The following is a 16,286-nucleotide window of genomic DNA, read 5'->3' as shown; positions in this document are numbered from 1 at the left end:
TTTTTCCGTGTCCGGCAACGGATCGCAACCCTCAGTGTTGCCCCCGTACCGGACCGGGGACCGGCAACGGGATTGCAACCCTCGGTGTCGCTCCCGCACCTCACTCAGCCAGTGAGCGGGAACCGGTCTGTATGTGGGATCCGAACCCTCGGGTGGGAGCGCCGCCGCGCTTCCCAAGCGGCGCACCTATCCAGTGCGCCACCGGGCCGGCCCCTTCTACTTCTCTTTCAAAGCCCGGACCCATTTTCCAGAACCCTTTCCAGAATTGCCTCTTAACTCCCGCTCCCACAGCTTTCCTAATGTCTAGAACTTTGCATTTTAGAGCACCAATGTTTAATGAAAGCCTACAAAATGCCCAGTACTGGACTGGGTGCTTTTCTTACCCTCGCTCACCATTTCCCCCCAAAGGCTTCCAACTCTGGGAGCAGAGTTCTTTGCTACTTGCTGAGCTGACTTGAATTGACTAATGTCTTCTTTTCAGCATGTCTCCTTTCAGGCACAGTGAATCATTCCCAACATCTAGCTTCTCATCAGCCCATGTTTACCAAGCATCTGCCCTGTAGAGGGACAGTCCTTGGCACACCTTCTGTGTACAGTGACCAATGCATCCCCTGGCATCCACCCTCCTGGTTCTTTTCTCATAGCTTTCTCTCTTCCACCGTGATGGTCCTTGGTGTAGAGAGGCCTGTGATAATGTGTCTGTCCCTCTCCATCTAGGTCTAGGACCCAGAACCCATCTTCCATTTGGAGGTCCAGGCCTTCCCAGAGTGGAGTGCTCTGGCATCCTGGTACCCAATGGCCCCCAAGCCAATAGGTAGGTCCCTGGGGGAGGGGAGGAAGCCTGGAGAATGGACAAAAGAAGTAGAAGATGTGGCTTGGGATGATTTTAATGAAACATGACCTGTTAAAGTAGGGGAAGATATGATCTAGTGCTTGGGATGTAGGGCTCTGAGGCTCTTTGTCTTTGCTCTTTGGCAATCTGCATGGCCTATCTGTAGGCTTCAGAGAAAGGGACAGTCCTGCAGAATGGGGGGACATGAAGCTTAACCCTACTCCCTTCTATCCTAGAGGCAACCAGTAGATGTAAGGGGCAAAGAGGGCACAGGGAAGCTGGAGCCAGGGCAGGCTGCCTTCTGCTCTTCCCCAGTCAGCCTCACTGGCAAGCCACTCCCTCCTCCTTCAGGTTGTCCAAATCGCCCAGGGAAACCCTCAGCAGGAACCCTCAGAGGAGACCCACCAAGTCTGGCTTCTGCACAATCACGTGACCTGCACCCTGCTGGCCACAGCCCTCACCTCTGCAGTTTCCAACATGCCTCTTCCCAGTTGTTCAGCCTTGTATCGACATGACAACATGGTCAGCTGGTGGGCTCCTGAGGAGGCCAGCCAAGGGCTTTGTAGTCTCAGCACTGAGAAGTTCTGTTTGCTCCCCATTGGGATTTCTGGACTCAGGCAAAAGAAAAAAGGAAAATGGATGGCGAATTTCCCTTTTCTTTCTAGATCCAAACCTCATGATTGCTAAGGCCCTTGCCAGTTTTAAAAACTATGACTTCTTGTATTAGCCAGCCACCAAAATCAATCAATCAATAAATAAATAAAAATAAAAACGATGACTTCTTGTTCAAGTGGCTTTGGAGTCACTGACTCTCTCCAGACCTCTATTTTCTCATATGGAAAATGGTGATATAATACTACAGAAGACACATCTTAACCAATCTGTGCATTCAGCTTCGTCTGTGAAACACAGTGGATGCTGGCTGCAGGCTCAGACCTGTAGCCTGTAGGACAACTGTTGCAGCTGCGGTAACAATGATATTATGTAACATTTATTGAGCACTTAGCATATGCCCCATACTATTCTAAGTGCACCCAGATTTATTTAAAACAAGTTTTACTTGACACAGAAGCCCTCATAAGGAAATAAAGACTCAAAAAAGTGGCAAAACCTAAATGTTTTATACTACATTGAACAGAGAGGGGTAATTTTGGAAAAGCAACTAAAATATAGGGGGAGGCTAAAAGGATGATAAGAGTTATTTTAACAAGGCCTGTTTGTACAGAATTCTGTCAGCCTTAACACCCTGTCTCTGGTGATGGTGTTTCTTTCCACCCGGTATAGGGACGTCATCTTTCACATGGGAGTATTATTTCCTGTTTCCAAGAAGAAAAGGGAGGTTAGAGTGCCCTTCTCATACCTACTGTTTTTCAAGTGCCTTTAGCTCAAAATAATCCTTATGCCAAAGTGGCATATTCTGAGGTGGCATATTCTGCCACCCTACAAGGGTTTTGATTGTACTGTGAACCACTTCATAAGGAGATTTTGAGGATTCATTAAATTATTTGTAGAGGACCTACTAGGTTCTAGGCATGGTGCTAGGTACTAGAGATACAGCTGATAATCTTATCTTGTCATTTGTTCAGGATATCTTGATGAGGATGTAGGTTCACCAGCTGTAACAAAGGCCAATATAACATTGCCTTTAAACAAACAGAACTTTCTTTCTCATATAAGCTGTCCAGGACTAATATGGTTGCTCCATGGAGCTTGAGAGCCCAGACAGGATGTTCTGCCATTTGTAACAGGGGATTTCCATCCTGTGGTATAAAATGACTGCTCTAGCTCCAGTATCATGCCTTATTCCAGTCAATACAAAGAAAAATTAGGTGAAAACATTCATTTTTTTTAAGGGCATGACCTAGGAGTTGCATATATCATTCCTGCTCATATCACATTGGTCAGAATTTAGTTACATGGCCACTTCTAGCTGCTGCAAGGTAGGTTGGGCAGTTATGTGGTCAAATTAAAATTCAGGGAATCTATTACCAAAGGAAGAAAGGAGAATGGATTTTGAAGGAGAAGTAGCAGCTATTGCTACTGGATATTGCTTTTGGGTCAGGCCAACACAATATCAACCATCATGGCTCTACCATTTAATAGTTGTACTATCTTAGGAAAACTACTTCTCTCTGCTACTCAATTTTCTCATTTATAACACGAGGATAAAAATACATCACAGGATTGATGGGATTAAATTAGATAATATATGTAAAGCATCTGGAACTCAGCAGGTTCTCAGTCCATGTGCCCTTCCTGAATTGGTTTTGAAAGCATTTCCCAAAGAAAACTCAAAAAGTATGAATGGCAGGAACAAGGTAGACTAGATACTGGGGACAGCCCCCATTTGGTTGTCTTATAAATTTTAAGTGTGTGGTGGGATACCTTTGCATAGTTATTTTATAGTTATATCTCATCAGGATAAAGTCAGCAGTGATAACCCTTTACTTACATATTTCTGCATTTAGTGAGGCAGTTCAGTATAGAATAATGCTTGAGTGAAGACTTAGGTCAAGCTACTTGGATCCCAGCTCCCCCAACAGCTACAACTGTATCATTAGGCATGTCACTCAACCTCTTTCGGCCTCAGTTTTCTTATTGTAAAATGCAAAGAATAGGTTGCTGTGAAAATGAAATGAGATGATTCATGTTATCATCTGATACATGTAAGTGCTCAGAATGTTATTTATGTCAAAGAAATATGCTCACATTGTGTTTTAGAATGAACCTTCAGAATCACCAAATTAATTTTCTCAAAAAGACCTGTAGGGAGTCTTGTATAACATGTAAAAGTGAAGCCGTTTATATGCTAGCGAAGTTAGAAAATAAAGTTTATGAGGTCTTAGACAAGATCATCTAATTGTAATATACACTAGTGTGTGCATTACAATTTACATGAGTAAACTCAATTTCCCTCCACAGTCACAGTATGACAAATTCAATTTCCCACAACAAACATGTAAAACAAGCGTAGCTGGAGGCCAATGTTACATCCCATTGGAGATGATAAACCTCTTATAATTAAAAAGGAGACTATCAGAAGAGTAGTTAAAAGCAGGAGGGATTCTTACCTTTCCCAGTGAACCAGCCAGGAAAGCATTTCACAATACAGAATAAGAATAAAGCTAACATAAAAAGAGGACCTTCACTTCACCTATGTTTTAGCTTTGGCTGTCAAAACAAAATACCATAGACCGGGTGCTTGAACAACAGAAATTTATTTTCTCACAGTTCTGGGGGCTGGAGGTCTGAGATCAGGATGCCAGCATGATGGAGTTCTGGTGACAGAAAGGAGGGGAAGGAAGAAATGAAAGGAGAGAGAGAGGGGGCTCTTATAAGGGCACTAATCCCATCAGACCAGTGCTTAGCCTTATGACTTCAACTTAACCCTAATCACCTCCCAAAGGCCCTATCTCCAAAAGCCGTCACATTGGAGGTCAGGACTTCAGCATATGAATTTGGGTGAGACACAAACATTCGGTCCATAACAATCTGAATAATTACCTTTATTTTATTGCCTGAATGGCAACTGATTTGTAATTCTCCAACCTTTCCCCTTAACCATGCAACAGAGTTTTTGCATTCTCGAAAGTGCTTGGGTAAAATTTATTCTCACTCTCAAAGTTTCTAAGGAAATATTGTGACCTGGAGCTTACGGTTTCAATTACATTTTAATCATAATCTCCCAACCTATTCAAGGTCTATAAGTTTCTATTTCCATAGCTACTGGTAAAGGGGGATAAGTATGATTTGGCAAGCACAGCGTGATATCCTGGCAAAAACAGAGGTAACGAAGCAAACGTAGTGGAGACAGGGGTCTCAAGTCATATAAAACCCTGTTTATGTACCAGGCCCTCTGCTAAGCTATGGCTTTGCTTGCATGAACACCCTTATGAAGTATGACCCTGTTGTATAGCCGAGAAACTGACACCAGAAGTGCCCAAGTTCACTTAGCTAGTAAGTGGAGGGGCAAGAACCCAGGCTATGAATATAGCTAAGCTATACAGCTTCCCGAAAGAGCTACAAAACTATGAATTATTTACCAACGGGAGGTTGGGAACAAAGCTATTCGGTACATCGGGACATCGGGACATCGGGACATTTGAGGCAATCTGTAATGCTCTCGGGAAAGGCTGTGATCCACGCTGCAAGGGAAGGTCATGGGAGCCCAAGCCCGGGTGGGAGGGTACTCGGAACCTGCCGGCGTGATGCAAAGAACCCAAAATCTGGGAGTCCAGCTCGCACCGCCGGGCCTTGGGCCACTTCCGGGACTGGCGCGTGCCGGCCGGCCTTGTCGGGGGCGGGGCGAGCGTCGCGCATGCGCCGGGGCTGGGGCGGGCCGGGCCGGGGGCGCGCGCGCTGAACTAGCTGCATGTCTGGGCTGCGGACGCTGCTGAGGCTCGGGCTGGTGGTTGCGAGCTCGCGCCTGCTGCGGATCACAAGCCAGGCCTGCGCCTGCCGCGTGGGACCCACCTGGTGGGGGCCGCAGCGACTGAGCTCGGGCGGCCGCGGGGACTCAGAGGTCATGGCGAGCACAGCGGTGAAGTACCTGAGGTAGGCGAGGTGTCGGGCAGGCACGCGGGGCGCGGGACTTGGGTAGACTGCTCTCCCTCGAGGGGGTGGGACCCGGGACAGTCGCGCCGCCAGCGCGGCGGAGCACCTGAGGGGCGGGGACTCAGGCCAAGGGTTTCCCTCAGCCAGGAGGAGGCCCAGGCCGTGGACGAGGAGCTATTTAACGAGTACCAGTTCAGCGTGGACCAACTTATGGAGCTGGCGGGGCTGAGCTGTGCCACAGCCATTGCCAAGGTCAGTGGCGCAACTCTCGACCTTTGGGAGGAGCGGGGGAGGAGTTACTGCCCAAGCCCCCCTGGCCTAGGCACAAAGGGGTGGGAGAGACAGCTGGGCTAACCGGATGTTACTGCCTGAAACTCCTCTGAAACCGCATTGATTCTACCTTCAGGCATACCCCCCCACGTCTATGTCCAGGAGCCCCCCTACTGTCCTGGTCATCTGTGGCCCCGGGAATAATGGAGGAGATGGCTTGGTCTGTGCTAGACACCTCAAGCTCTTTGTAAGTATGTGGGGAGGGGCCGTGGGGAGAGTGTGAGGATTCCGGGGTCTGGGGCTGCTGAATTGCCACTTTCCTTTCCTCCAAGGGCTACGAGCCAACCATCTATTATCCTAAAAGGCCTAACAAGTCACTCTTCACTGCGCTGGTGACTCAGTGTCAGAAAATGGACATCCCTTTCCTTGGTGAAATGCCCACAGAGGTAAGTAGCCCCAATTCAATACCCCATCTCCCCATCTGCCTGTGTTCTGTTCTTCCTCCATGTTTCCAGGCCAAACTCATTGATTTGGTGCCTGACCCAGAAGGTGCATAAAGGATATTGGAATAGAAGGGGAGTAATAGCCTTCTCCTCGTCCTCCATAAGATGTGCTCCATCGAGTCCCCAATACCACCTTCTCTAAAGCTTCCTTTCCCCTTCATCTTCCCTGGTTACTTCTTCCACTCTACAGTCAGGTCCTCTTCCCTAGCATGCAGTAAACATGATCTGCCCCTCTCAGGGGCTAGAGTGACTGCCTCATCCTAAACTGTTGCTGCAGATACATGGATTTAGGGGTGAGAAATTTGAGATTTAAAAAAAATTTCTTAACACATTTTACAGATGAAGATATCAAGGTGCGGAGAAGTGGTTTGCTCAAAGTCATAGAATCGGATCATGGCAGAGCTGAGACCAGAATCTGGCCCTCCTGACTTCCTGTCTCAGGCCATCCCACACTGTGCCTTCCCAGTGGCAAGCAGGCACTCAGAACAGAAAATGTGTTGACTCAGCTTGGTCTGGATCAGTGACCAACTCATGTTTGCTCTAGGCCTCAGGATGCCTTCTGAATGAGATAGTCATATTTGTCCCTCTGTGAATGGTCCATGTATGCAGAAGACAGCCCTCTCTCGTTAAGGCTCATTGTGCACCAGCTGGCTCTGACATCCTTTCTTTTCCTGTTCCACCACAGCCCACAATGATTGATGAGTTGTATGAGCTGGTGGTGGATGCCATCTTTGGCTTCAGCTTCAAGGGTGATGTTCGGGAACCATTCCACAGCATCCTGAGTGTTCTGAATGGACTCACTGTGCCCATTGCCAGCATTGACATTCCCTCAGGTGCTGGGACCCAGAGGTTGGAGGGGATTGGGGCCCTACCCTGTCTCGAGGCTGGTACTGAGGGGTCCTGATTCTTGTGCCACAGGACAGACCAAGTCTAAAATAGTTTGAGTCTAGAGGAGTAGAACACAGTTTTCCAGAGCCCACATTAGGGCTGAGGAGCAAAGAGTTCAGAAGCCCCCTTCACATGTTGGCCCTATGAAAAAATTAAAGCCCAAGGGTACATGGAGCTCCTAGGATAAGAGTTCCTCAGGTGGGAACTGAGGAGCCTTTCCACTCCGTTAAGACTGGGGTAAAGCAAGGTGCAGAGGGGGCCTAGACATCTGGCCTCTTCGTGAATAGTACCTTCTTTTCAGGATGGGATGTGGAGAAGGGAAACTCTGGAGGGATCCAGCCAGACTTGCTCATCTCCTTGACGGCACCCAAAATGTCTGCAACCCAGTTTACCGGTCGTTACCATTACTTGGGGGGTCGTTTTGTACCACCTGCTCTGGAAAAGAAATACCAGCTGAACCTGCCATCCTACCCCGGCACTGAGTGTGTCTATCGTCTACAGTAAGGGAAGGTGGGTGGGCATTCTTCCCAATAAAGACTTAATGCTTCTCTCTCCCAGAACTGTGGAGTCCTGGGAGCTCTTCTGGCAATAAAGGTTGGTGGGTGGTGGGAGCCAGAGAACAACCCTGAATAGTGGTGCTGTCTCTCCGGGGGAAACAGAACAGGCAAGAGAGGCTGCTACAGCATCTGGAAGCAATGAAAATTGTTAGATACTACAGGAGGTGTGCTATCTTTTACACATGAGTGATTCTTTTCCATGTGGGATGCAGACAGGGAGCTGGATGACGTCTTCGCTACTTCCACTTAATCCATATAGCAAAACTATAGGAGGTTAACAGAAGGGATTTTTTCAAAGTCCTCCAAGGAAAATCTAATCTGTATTCAGGACCTTCCCAAGCTAGTAATGGAAATGCCAGTCAGGACTTATCTGTTTGCTAGGAGCACAAGCTGATGTTTATTTAAACATTCGGTATGGCATTAGAAACTGGCAACCTGTGGGCTGAATCTAGCCCATAGACCTAAATATGTTGTTTTTCTCAGGTTTCACAATATTTAAAAATCAGGACATTTCCCAAAAGTTTGCATTTTCAGTTTCTTTTAGCAGTGATGCCCCTTCAAAGGGTGTCTGCATCCTTGTTACCACAGTCCCCAGCATTCTTTGTCCCTTAGCTGCTGGGCTCCTACAGGTACCTGAGTTCATGATCTCTGGGTTAGAAGCAGTAGAGGGGACTATGCCCACTCCCTCAACTAAGGCATGGCACTACTGCTCTCTCTTCTGCAGACTGATGTTCCAGAGCTGTTTCCAACTTAGGAATTCCTCATTTAAGGGACTGCAGAACACCTGCATCGACCCATGTCTCTGAGGCTTCATCTACGGAAAAGGCTCTGATTGAGCCCCACCTTGACCAGACCTTCAATGTCTCTTTTTCTGTTTCTTCTTTTTGGCTCTGTGGTCAGTGTTGACTCCAGCTCTTTCCTCCTCTGAATGATGCTGCTGCCTCCTCTTCTTACCTCTGCTGCTAGAGCCAGTGCATGCTTCGCTCTCTACTTCCCTAGTCCTGCCATCCTCCTCATCTCCTCCATTCCTTACATCCAAGACCACCTCCTCCTCTTGACGTTGCCATCTTTTCTTGCTTTTCCTGCTTCTTCGGTCACTGCCTGCTCTGCTTTCTGCTTCCCTGGTCCCACTATCTGATACGGTCTCCTCCACTTCTTTGTCCTCTGTGTTCAGGTCCTCCTTCTCAATCTGCCACCTCTTCTTGCTTCTGCTGCATGGGGCAGTGTATGTTTTGCTCTCTGCCTCCTCTCTCCTGATACCACCTGCAGCCTCCTTACCTCCTTCTCCATCCAGGACCCCCATTCTCACCTCCTCTTCATGTAGCTGCCTCTTCTTTTTCTTCCTTTTCCTGAGGGACTGATCGGCTTGCTCTCTGCTCTTCAGTTTCCCAAGCCCACTTGTTCTTGCAGCTTCTTCCTCCTCATTCCCTACAGTTGTTCCCTCTTTCTCATCTGAGACCTTTTCTTCTTGATGTCGCCTTTTCTTTGTCTTGCTTTTCCTGATGCTCTGGTCAGTGTGTTCCGGGTGCTCCTCATCTGCATTCCTTTCAGTTGCTGTAACCTCTTCCTCCTCTTTCTGCTTCCTTTTCTTTTTCTTTTTTTGTGGGGGCTGGCTCTCAGACTGTGGTTGAGGGGCTCCAGGGTCCTGGCCTTTGAGGTGAGCCAGGAAGGCCTGCTCCTGGGCCTCTAGTCGAGCAAGCTTGGCCTTCATTGTGATCCCAAGACGGGCAGCCCTGGAATAGATAGAGTCCAAGTCAAAGTGAGGGTATCAGGAAAAATAGGCTTAATCCTTGGGCCTGCAGGGAAAGTTGATGGGGGTGGATGGGGGTCTGTGTGAGGGATGCCTATCTTCAGGCAGTAGATGGGTAGATGCTGGGAATCATTTCCCTAGTTTGAAAGGAATCGAGGTGGCACAGGCCACTGTCAAGGGCGGGGGCAGAATAGAAGGGAGCCAAAAGAGCTGACCACTACTTACTTGTGTGCTGTTCGTCCCTCACAGGCTTGGAGCAGCATCTCATCAGTCAGACTGTGTTAGTGGGGGAGATCAGCAGTTAAAAGAGATCTGGTGGAAAGGCTTGACCTGTCCTCCCCTCTAAAACATTCCTTCAACACAGTTCTTGTTCAGGACCTGGCACTTTTTGAGGTGCTAGAGATACAAAGATTAGTACAACATAGTTCTAAATACCCACCCCCCACCCCCCCGCCAAGAAGCCTACAGTCAAGCATTGGACTTAGGTCCTTTCTCTTGAGATCTCAGGGCATCTCCTCCCCCATACCCACAGTGCTAAATAGAAGTCTCACATCTTTGGGGGTTTGATTGCCTGGTTGTCATCATCACTGCAGCTCTCCAAGTCTTTATCTGGCTTCTCTCCACCTGAAGTCAGCGTGGCCGTCTAGAAGGAGGGATCATGGGGGTGGACGAGACCTATTCAACACCACTGCCACCCCTCTTCCCTCATAGAAGCCCCCCCGGGAACTCATAGCCCTAGGCAGGAATTTACCAGCCCCCAACATTGCTCCTTGCAGAGGCATAGAGATATGCCACCCTGCATACTTCAACTTGGGCAGGAGGTGAGCTGCAGTTGCTGGGAGGTAAAGCGGCCTTGGCCTTTCTGGCTCTCAGCTGCTGCTGGGCAGAACAAGAAAGAGGAAATGCTCTGGTTCATCAGGTCCTCACAGTGGGACAAGTGCCAGTAACTGACAATACAGATGGAGCCCCCCTTCCCCTCACCACAGTACTTATTCACAGTAACTTCATTTAACCATATTGAGAATCTGTTATGGGCCAAGGAGACGGGGATACAGAGTGGTATAAGAATGAGAAGGGTCCAGCCCGGATGGAATCTACGTGGTGAGGGGAAGGGAATATGGCAGAACATAGGCAATTATGACAGAAGTGTTGCCTGTGCTAGAGGAAGGGTATTCAACTCAGACTTTAGGGTTTGGTAATGGTTTCTAAAAGTAACTGATGTATAAGCTGAGCTCTGGAAGACAAGAAAAAGTCAGCAGGTAAAGGGAGAAAGGTTGAAGAATCTCCCAGGCAGAGGGAACAGCATGTGCAAAAACCTGAAGGTGAAAGAACATGGTGCCCTCAACGAAAAAAAAAAAAGGTTCCATTTGGCTAAAGTGTCAATGTCCTGGCAAGAGATGAGGCTGGAGATGAAGGCAGGGACAAGGCATGAAGTGCCACCTAAGCCAGTTTGATAAATCTGGACTGTGTCATTCTAGGTCCAAGAGGAGCCAGTGACATGGTGAAATTTGTGCTTTAGAGAGAACACTCAATGCTTTGTAGAGGATGGGCTGACTGGGGAGGGGAGTGACACTAGAGGTGAGGAGGTGGTTAAAGAAATTAGGCAAGAGATGATGGCGGCCCAAACTGGGGTAGTAGATGGCAACAGAGATGTAGAGAAATGGGAAAGATGTGCTAGATAACATGTAAAGCCCTTAGCACATGATAGATGATCATTAAATTTTAGGTCCCTTTTATTGGTACAGTAGAAAGTGGGAGTCTAAAAACCTGGGTTCTAATCCTGTCTACTGTTACCAGCCAACTGTGGGCTTTTCAGCAAGACATATTTCACCCTTTAGGCAACATCTGCAAAATAAGGGGGACGGAAACTGGCTGGTTAGCTCAGTTGGTTAGAGTGCAGCCTTATAACACCAAGGTCACAGGTTCAGGTCCCTGTACTGACCAGCCACAAAAAACAAAAACCCACACCAAAATAAGGAGGATGGACCAGATAATCTCAGGTCTCCTCTGGTTTCTAAGTCCTTTGAATTAGACACTCCCTACCCCCAAATCTGGCAGCTCCTGACTTGAGGGACTGCACCCTACCTCCCTCTCCCCATTGCTACTCCCTCAGCAGACGGCAGGGATGCGTGGACCCTGAAGATCTCAATTCTGGTTGAGTGTCTGGGCAGTCTAAGTAAGCAACACCAAGGTTGATCACAGGTGGTCACAGGATCCCACTATGTTAGGACAGTCCTGAGAACTGGTAGGGCATATAAGGTAATTGTTCAGGCACCAGAGGAGACCAGGGAAGAAAAAAAGGATGGACTCTGTCACCCCCAGCCTCTAATACCTTCACAAACTTCTGATACAGCAAGCTGGGCTTAGGATGATTATGACGGGTGGTCTCCTTAGAAAGGCGCCTTATCTGTACTCCATCCTGTAGGGAAGTATCAGTGAGTGGGTGACATACCATGTCTCCCCACTCCCACACATCCCAGGTCCTCATGTTTTGTGTGTGTATCTTTGAGAGCTCATACCTGCCCAGTTTCCACTACCAAGTTGGCTGCAGTCTTGTTGAAGAGCTCATTCCACCAGTGGTTTGTGAATTCCTTAGCAGGGTCATGTCCCACCTGGCAGGGGAGTAAGTATGAGCTCTGAGTACCTGCCCTGCCTGCCCTCAAGGGTCCCCCTCTCCCATCCACGCTGACCTCCCTCAGCCTGCTCAGTCTTACCCCATGAGTGTCCTGCTTCAGCGTCACCCTGAGGGCCTGGGTGATGCCATTCTCCTTGCGGCCCAGGCCTTTGCCTGCAGAGGACAGTGAGTGACTTGGCTTATCCCGCTGCCTGCCTTGAGCCCTCACTAGGCATCCCCCCCGCAGGATTCCACACACTCAGCATTGGGGCATACTCTGCTCATCTCAGAAGTCCTCCCAGCTCCTCCTTCTAGTACCACTCCATGTAGTCTCCCTGTCTTTGTCTGGACCTGGACTATCTCTTCCTTCATAATTCCTTAGGGGCAGAGGCCATGTTGCTTCATTCTTCCCCCAGTCCTCCCAACCACTTCTTCCTCATTATCTACTATCAAATTTCTTCCATTCTTCCCTTTTCTGGAAAAGTCAGAAAATTTCTTTGCAAATTTCCCTTTAAACTAGTTTTTCTTCCTTCAACTGAATGGATTACATGGGGGAAAGAAGTCCAGGATGATGCCTCTCCCCCAGGCAGAGGGTAGGCAGAGAGTTGGGGTGTGTGGAAAGGCCCCATGAGGATCACCTTGAGTCCATCCATGCTTTAGCAGCTGCTCCTCGGCAAACTTCATCCCACGACTCTTGACTTCTGGGGTGACACTCATGGTGAAGAAAAGAGTGTCTGTCCTCAGGGTCTCACCAGGGAAGAGACCTTTTAGGAGGAAAGAAGAAAATGCCCAAGGCAGCTATCAATTCCATCTTGACTGTTCTTATAAGAATTCTCTTTCCTGAGCCTTGGGGAGAGACAGAGAAAGGAGGCCTGGTCTTTCGGGAGGTCCTTGTCTGGATACAGAGAGGCCAACATTAACATATCAAGAAGTCAAGGAGGACTGGTATTAATACAGATAACTAAATTTATGGAGAGCTCACCACCTGCCAGGGTGTGCTAAGGCTTTACATGGATTATTTCATTTAATCTCCCCAGCCTTTTTTTTTTTCCGTCTTTTTTTGTGACCGGCAATGGGATCGCAACCCTCGGTGTCGCGCCCGCACCGCGCTCAACCAGTGAGCGGACTGGTCTCTATATGGGATCCGAACCCTTGGCGGGAGCGCCGCTGCACTCCCAAGCGCTGCACTCTACTGAGTGCGCCACCGGGCCGGCCCTCCCCAGCCTGTTCAGGAATGTATTATTATCCCTGTTTTACAAATGAGGAAACTATGGCCTAAAGAGTTGAGGTAACTTGCCCAAGGTCACGCAGCTAATATATGTAGAATTTAAACCTAGGCATCTTGTCTGTAGAGTCTGCACTCTTTACTGGTACATGATAACATCTCCCCAAATATATTACCTTGTAAAAACAAAGCTATGAGGTGCTTGTTAACCTGAGTTATAAGATAATGCTACTTAATAGAGCCAATATCCTGCACCTATGCCTCAGCATTTACATTGTCCATTTGGTGTGGGGGCTACACACTTCTCCTGCATTGCTGCTGAATTTCAGTCTTGTTGGAGCTCCCCTTTTGAAAGTGTCAAGCTTAGGAAGGGTACTCTTGTTAAGCCTTTTTTTTTTTTTTTCTTTTGGTGGCTGGCCAGTAAGGGGATCTGAACCCTTGACTTTGGTGTTATCAACACTACACTCTCACCAAGGGAGCTAACTGGCTAGCCCCTTATTGGGTATTTAATACATAACAGGTGGATTACACATATTGTCATATTATCTCATTTAATCTTGACAGTCCTGTGAGATAGGTATTATCCTTATTTTACAAATGAGGAAAACAAGGCCTGGGTTTCTTGTCCAAGGTTACACAGCTAGTAAGAGATGGAGCTGGAATGTGAGCCCAAGTTGCCTGACTCCAAAGTGATCCTCCTTCTGTCACAGCACCAATTAGTTGCATTTCTTTACAGTAACTAAAACATTCCTCCTTTTGGACCCAGAATGGCATTATCTAATACATATACTAAATTTGCCTCTGAAATGGTTAAGATGGCTTAATACACAAGACATTCAAAACTAAGACTACCATGGGCCGGCCCGGTGGCGCACTGCTACAGTGCGCCACTTGGGAGCGCGGTGGCGCTCCCGCCGAGGGATCGGATCCCACATACAGATCGGTTCCCACTCACTGGCTGAGCGAGGTGCGGGTGCAACACTGAGGGCTGCGATCCCGTTGCGGGTCCCAGTCCGGTACGGGCGCGACACTGAGGGTTGCGATCCGTTACTGGACAGGAAAAAAGAGACAAAAAGGAAAACAAACAAACAAACAAACAAAAAAACAAAACAAAGACTACCAATGTTAACATGATCCTCTACAGTTAACATACTAAGATCTGTGGACATTTCATTTATTACAAGCATTGCGAAAGCTGACTAATGGCACGACTGGAACCATTAGTAGCCTCTTGTAGCCTCCCAAAGTGACAACTCTGAAGGGTACAACTTTAATTTGAGTTTAAGAAGGTCTAGTAAGTATCCTTTAAAGAAATTCAGACACAACCATACAGTTACTCTTTCAAAACGTTATGGTTTAAGAATGGTGACCATCAAAAAAGAAAAAAAAAAGACAAAAAGAATGGTGACCAGTGACCAGTCTCTAAGTAGGAAGAGGAGCAAATTCAGCATGACTCACATTTCTGCTCACATTTCTACTGAGAAGGAATGATAGGATAACATGAAAACTTAACTGATTGCTAAGAGTTCCAACAGAAAACTGTTGAGTGAAGAATCGGCCCTACCTTGCTTCTTGATACTGTAAGACAAGTAAAATCCAAACACTGAGGACTTTAGGGCCACCTCAAAACTGCCCCCTCTCAAAAGTCACCTGTATCTGTCAACCTCCAGATTTCGATAATAATGATAATTGTGTCTAACACTTCTTGCACATTTACTCAATGCCAGCCTGTTGCTAATTGCTTCACATGGACTATCTCATTTAATCCTGCCAACAACCCTATCAGGAGGTGTTATTATGCGTAATTCACAAACGAGGAAACAGGCACTGATTTTTGCCCAAATCAAAAAGCTAGCAAGCAGTGAATCCAAGATCGGTATTCACGCACTCCAGAACTGGTGTTCTTAATCACTACTCTTCAGCCTCTTATAGCTCTTTGTATCTTCTGCTATAAGACTTACCACAGCCTATCCCTTGTCGCAGTAATTCGAACTACAGGCACTGGAGTCAGAGATGGGCTTTATTTCCCAACCCCAGAGTACTTAAAGCAGCGCCAGAAACCGAGAATGCGTTCAGTTGTTACTCGTTGCACTGAATGACCCACATGAGAATCACTTTAACAGACTTTCAATGGACAACTATAGACAGAATCAACTAGGTCCCAGGTCGTGCGCCGCAGTCTTTGCGGAGGCTGCGAGCACAACCTGGGGCACTGTCTCCTTTCCAGTCAATCTGAGTTTTCAGGAGAAGCGGCCCAGGGCCACTCATCTTACAGAGATCCTAAAGAGTAGGCTACCCTCTCCCTATGCTTTCCTCTTGAGGTTTAATTTTCAGCCCTCACACAGCAGTGTCACCTGAGTAAAACTACTCTCCTGCTCTCCCGTGCTCCAACTGTTACCATTCGGGGGAAGGGAGCTCCTTACCGTCACTGAGGGATCATCTCCGCGGAAACATGTGCCATATCTGACTTGGGTGCCGCCATCTTCCCGGAAATGCCGCTTTGGTCCTTCTAGGCTGTTGAAACCATAGAGACGCCTACAGGAACCAGAGTCCGGTTCTCCCAAGAGAACGATTGTGCAGGCCAACTTGCGGTATGGTTGCCATAGAAACTGGGTTCCGTGGCGGGTCCATTTTCGGAGGTTCTGAGGGCGTTCCACTTCCTTCCTCCCTGCGGTCCCTCAGCGGCCAAGGGACGTCAGTCCTAACTGGCCCTCTCTGATGACGAGAACAGGTTTGGGTCTTACACCGAGCTAGTCCCGGGTATACATACGAGGAAGGAAAACTAGGGAAGCATCGAGAGTGGCCTGAGGGATCCGTGGAGGCAGAGGAGGTGGTACCTCTGCCCTGATTTTGCAGGGATGAATACTCAGCCTTCGGGAACAGTTATTTCCCCATACAAAAGCCGAGAGACGGGGCCGGCCGGTGGCTCACTCGGGAGAGTGTGGTGCTGATAACACCAAGGCCACAGGTTCGGATCCCATAGAGGGATGGCCGGTTAGCTCACTGGGTGAGCGTGGTGCTGACAACACCAAATCAAGGGTTAAGATCCCCTTACCGGTCATCTTTAAAAACAACAACAACAACAACAACAAA

General features: G+C 48.0%; 3 protein-coding genes across 5 annotated transcripts in view; 2 read left to right on the top strand and 1 right to left on the bottom strand.

The window, feature by feature from the left end:
- TTC24 (tetratricopeptide repeat domain 24) overlaps positions 1-1,575 on the top strand; it is a 6,135-nt gene extending 4,560 nt beyond the window's left edge. Inside the window, exons 8-10 of the mRNA XM_008570520.1 lie at positions 482-595; positions 718-814; positions 1,184-1,575. Of these exons, the coding sequence (XP_008568742.1) occupies positions 482-595; positions 718-814; positions 1,184-1,265 (293 nt within the window). The 3' untranslated portion in view covers positions 1,266-1,575. The remainder of the gene's footprint in view (positions 1-481; positions 596-717; positions 815-1,183) is intronic.
- Positions 1,576-5,149: 3,574 nt separating this feature from the next.
- On the top strand, positions 5,150-7,607 carry APOA1BP (apolipoprotein A-I binding protein). Its single transcript, XM_008570506.1, has 6 exons — positions 5,150-5,386; positions 5,530-5,638; positions 5,793-5,903; positions 5,989-6,102; positions 6,845-6,992; positions 7,349-7,607. The coding sequence occupies exons 1-6, from the start codon at positions 5,205-5,207 to the stop codon at positions 7,549-7,551; spliced, it is 867 nt and encodes a 288-aa protein (XP_008568728.1). The 5' UTR covers positions 5,150-5,204; the 3' UTR covers positions 7,552-7,607.
- Positions 7,608-7,970: 363 nt separating this feature from the next.
- Positions 7,971-15,702, bottom strand: GPATCH4 (G patch domain containing 4). Of its 3 annotated transcripts, XM_008570479.1 has the most exons (8): positions 15,617-15,702; positions 12,607-12,732; positions 12,069-12,142; positions 11,874-11,966; positions 11,687-11,773; positions 9,906-9,997; positions 9,580-9,630; positions 7,971-9,337 (listed from the first exon to the last, which is right to left on the bottom strand). In XM_008570479.1, exons 2-8 carry the CDS (start codon positions 12,683-12,685, stop codon positions 8,461-8,463), a joined length of 1,353 nt encoding a protein of 450 aa, XP_008568701.1. In that variant the 5' UTR covers positions 12,686-12,732; positions 15,617-15,702; the 3' UTR covers positions 7,971-8,460. The 3 variants fall into 3 exon arrangements, with proteins under 3 accessions (XP_008568701.1, XP_008568709.1, XP_008568714.1); XM_008570487.1 differs by lacking the exon at positions 11,687-11,773; XM_008570492.1 differs by lacking the exons at positions 12,069-12,142; positions 15,617-15,702 and having other exon boundaries at positions 12,607-12,698.
- Positions 15,703-16,286: the final 584 nt, after the last annotated feature.

The sequence above is a fragment of the Galeopterus variegatus genome, unplaced genomic scaffold (genome assembly GCF_000696425.1).
Source record: "Galeopterus variegatus unplaced genomic scaffold, G_variegatus-3.0.2 Scaffold33, whole genome shotgun sequence".
Lineage (NCBI taxonomy): Eukaryota > Metazoa > Chordata > Mammalia > Dermoptera > Cynocephalidae > Galeopterus > Galeopterus variegatus.
Note: the sequence above shows the minus strand (reverse complement) of the source record. Positions and strands in the feature narration are given on the sequence as shown.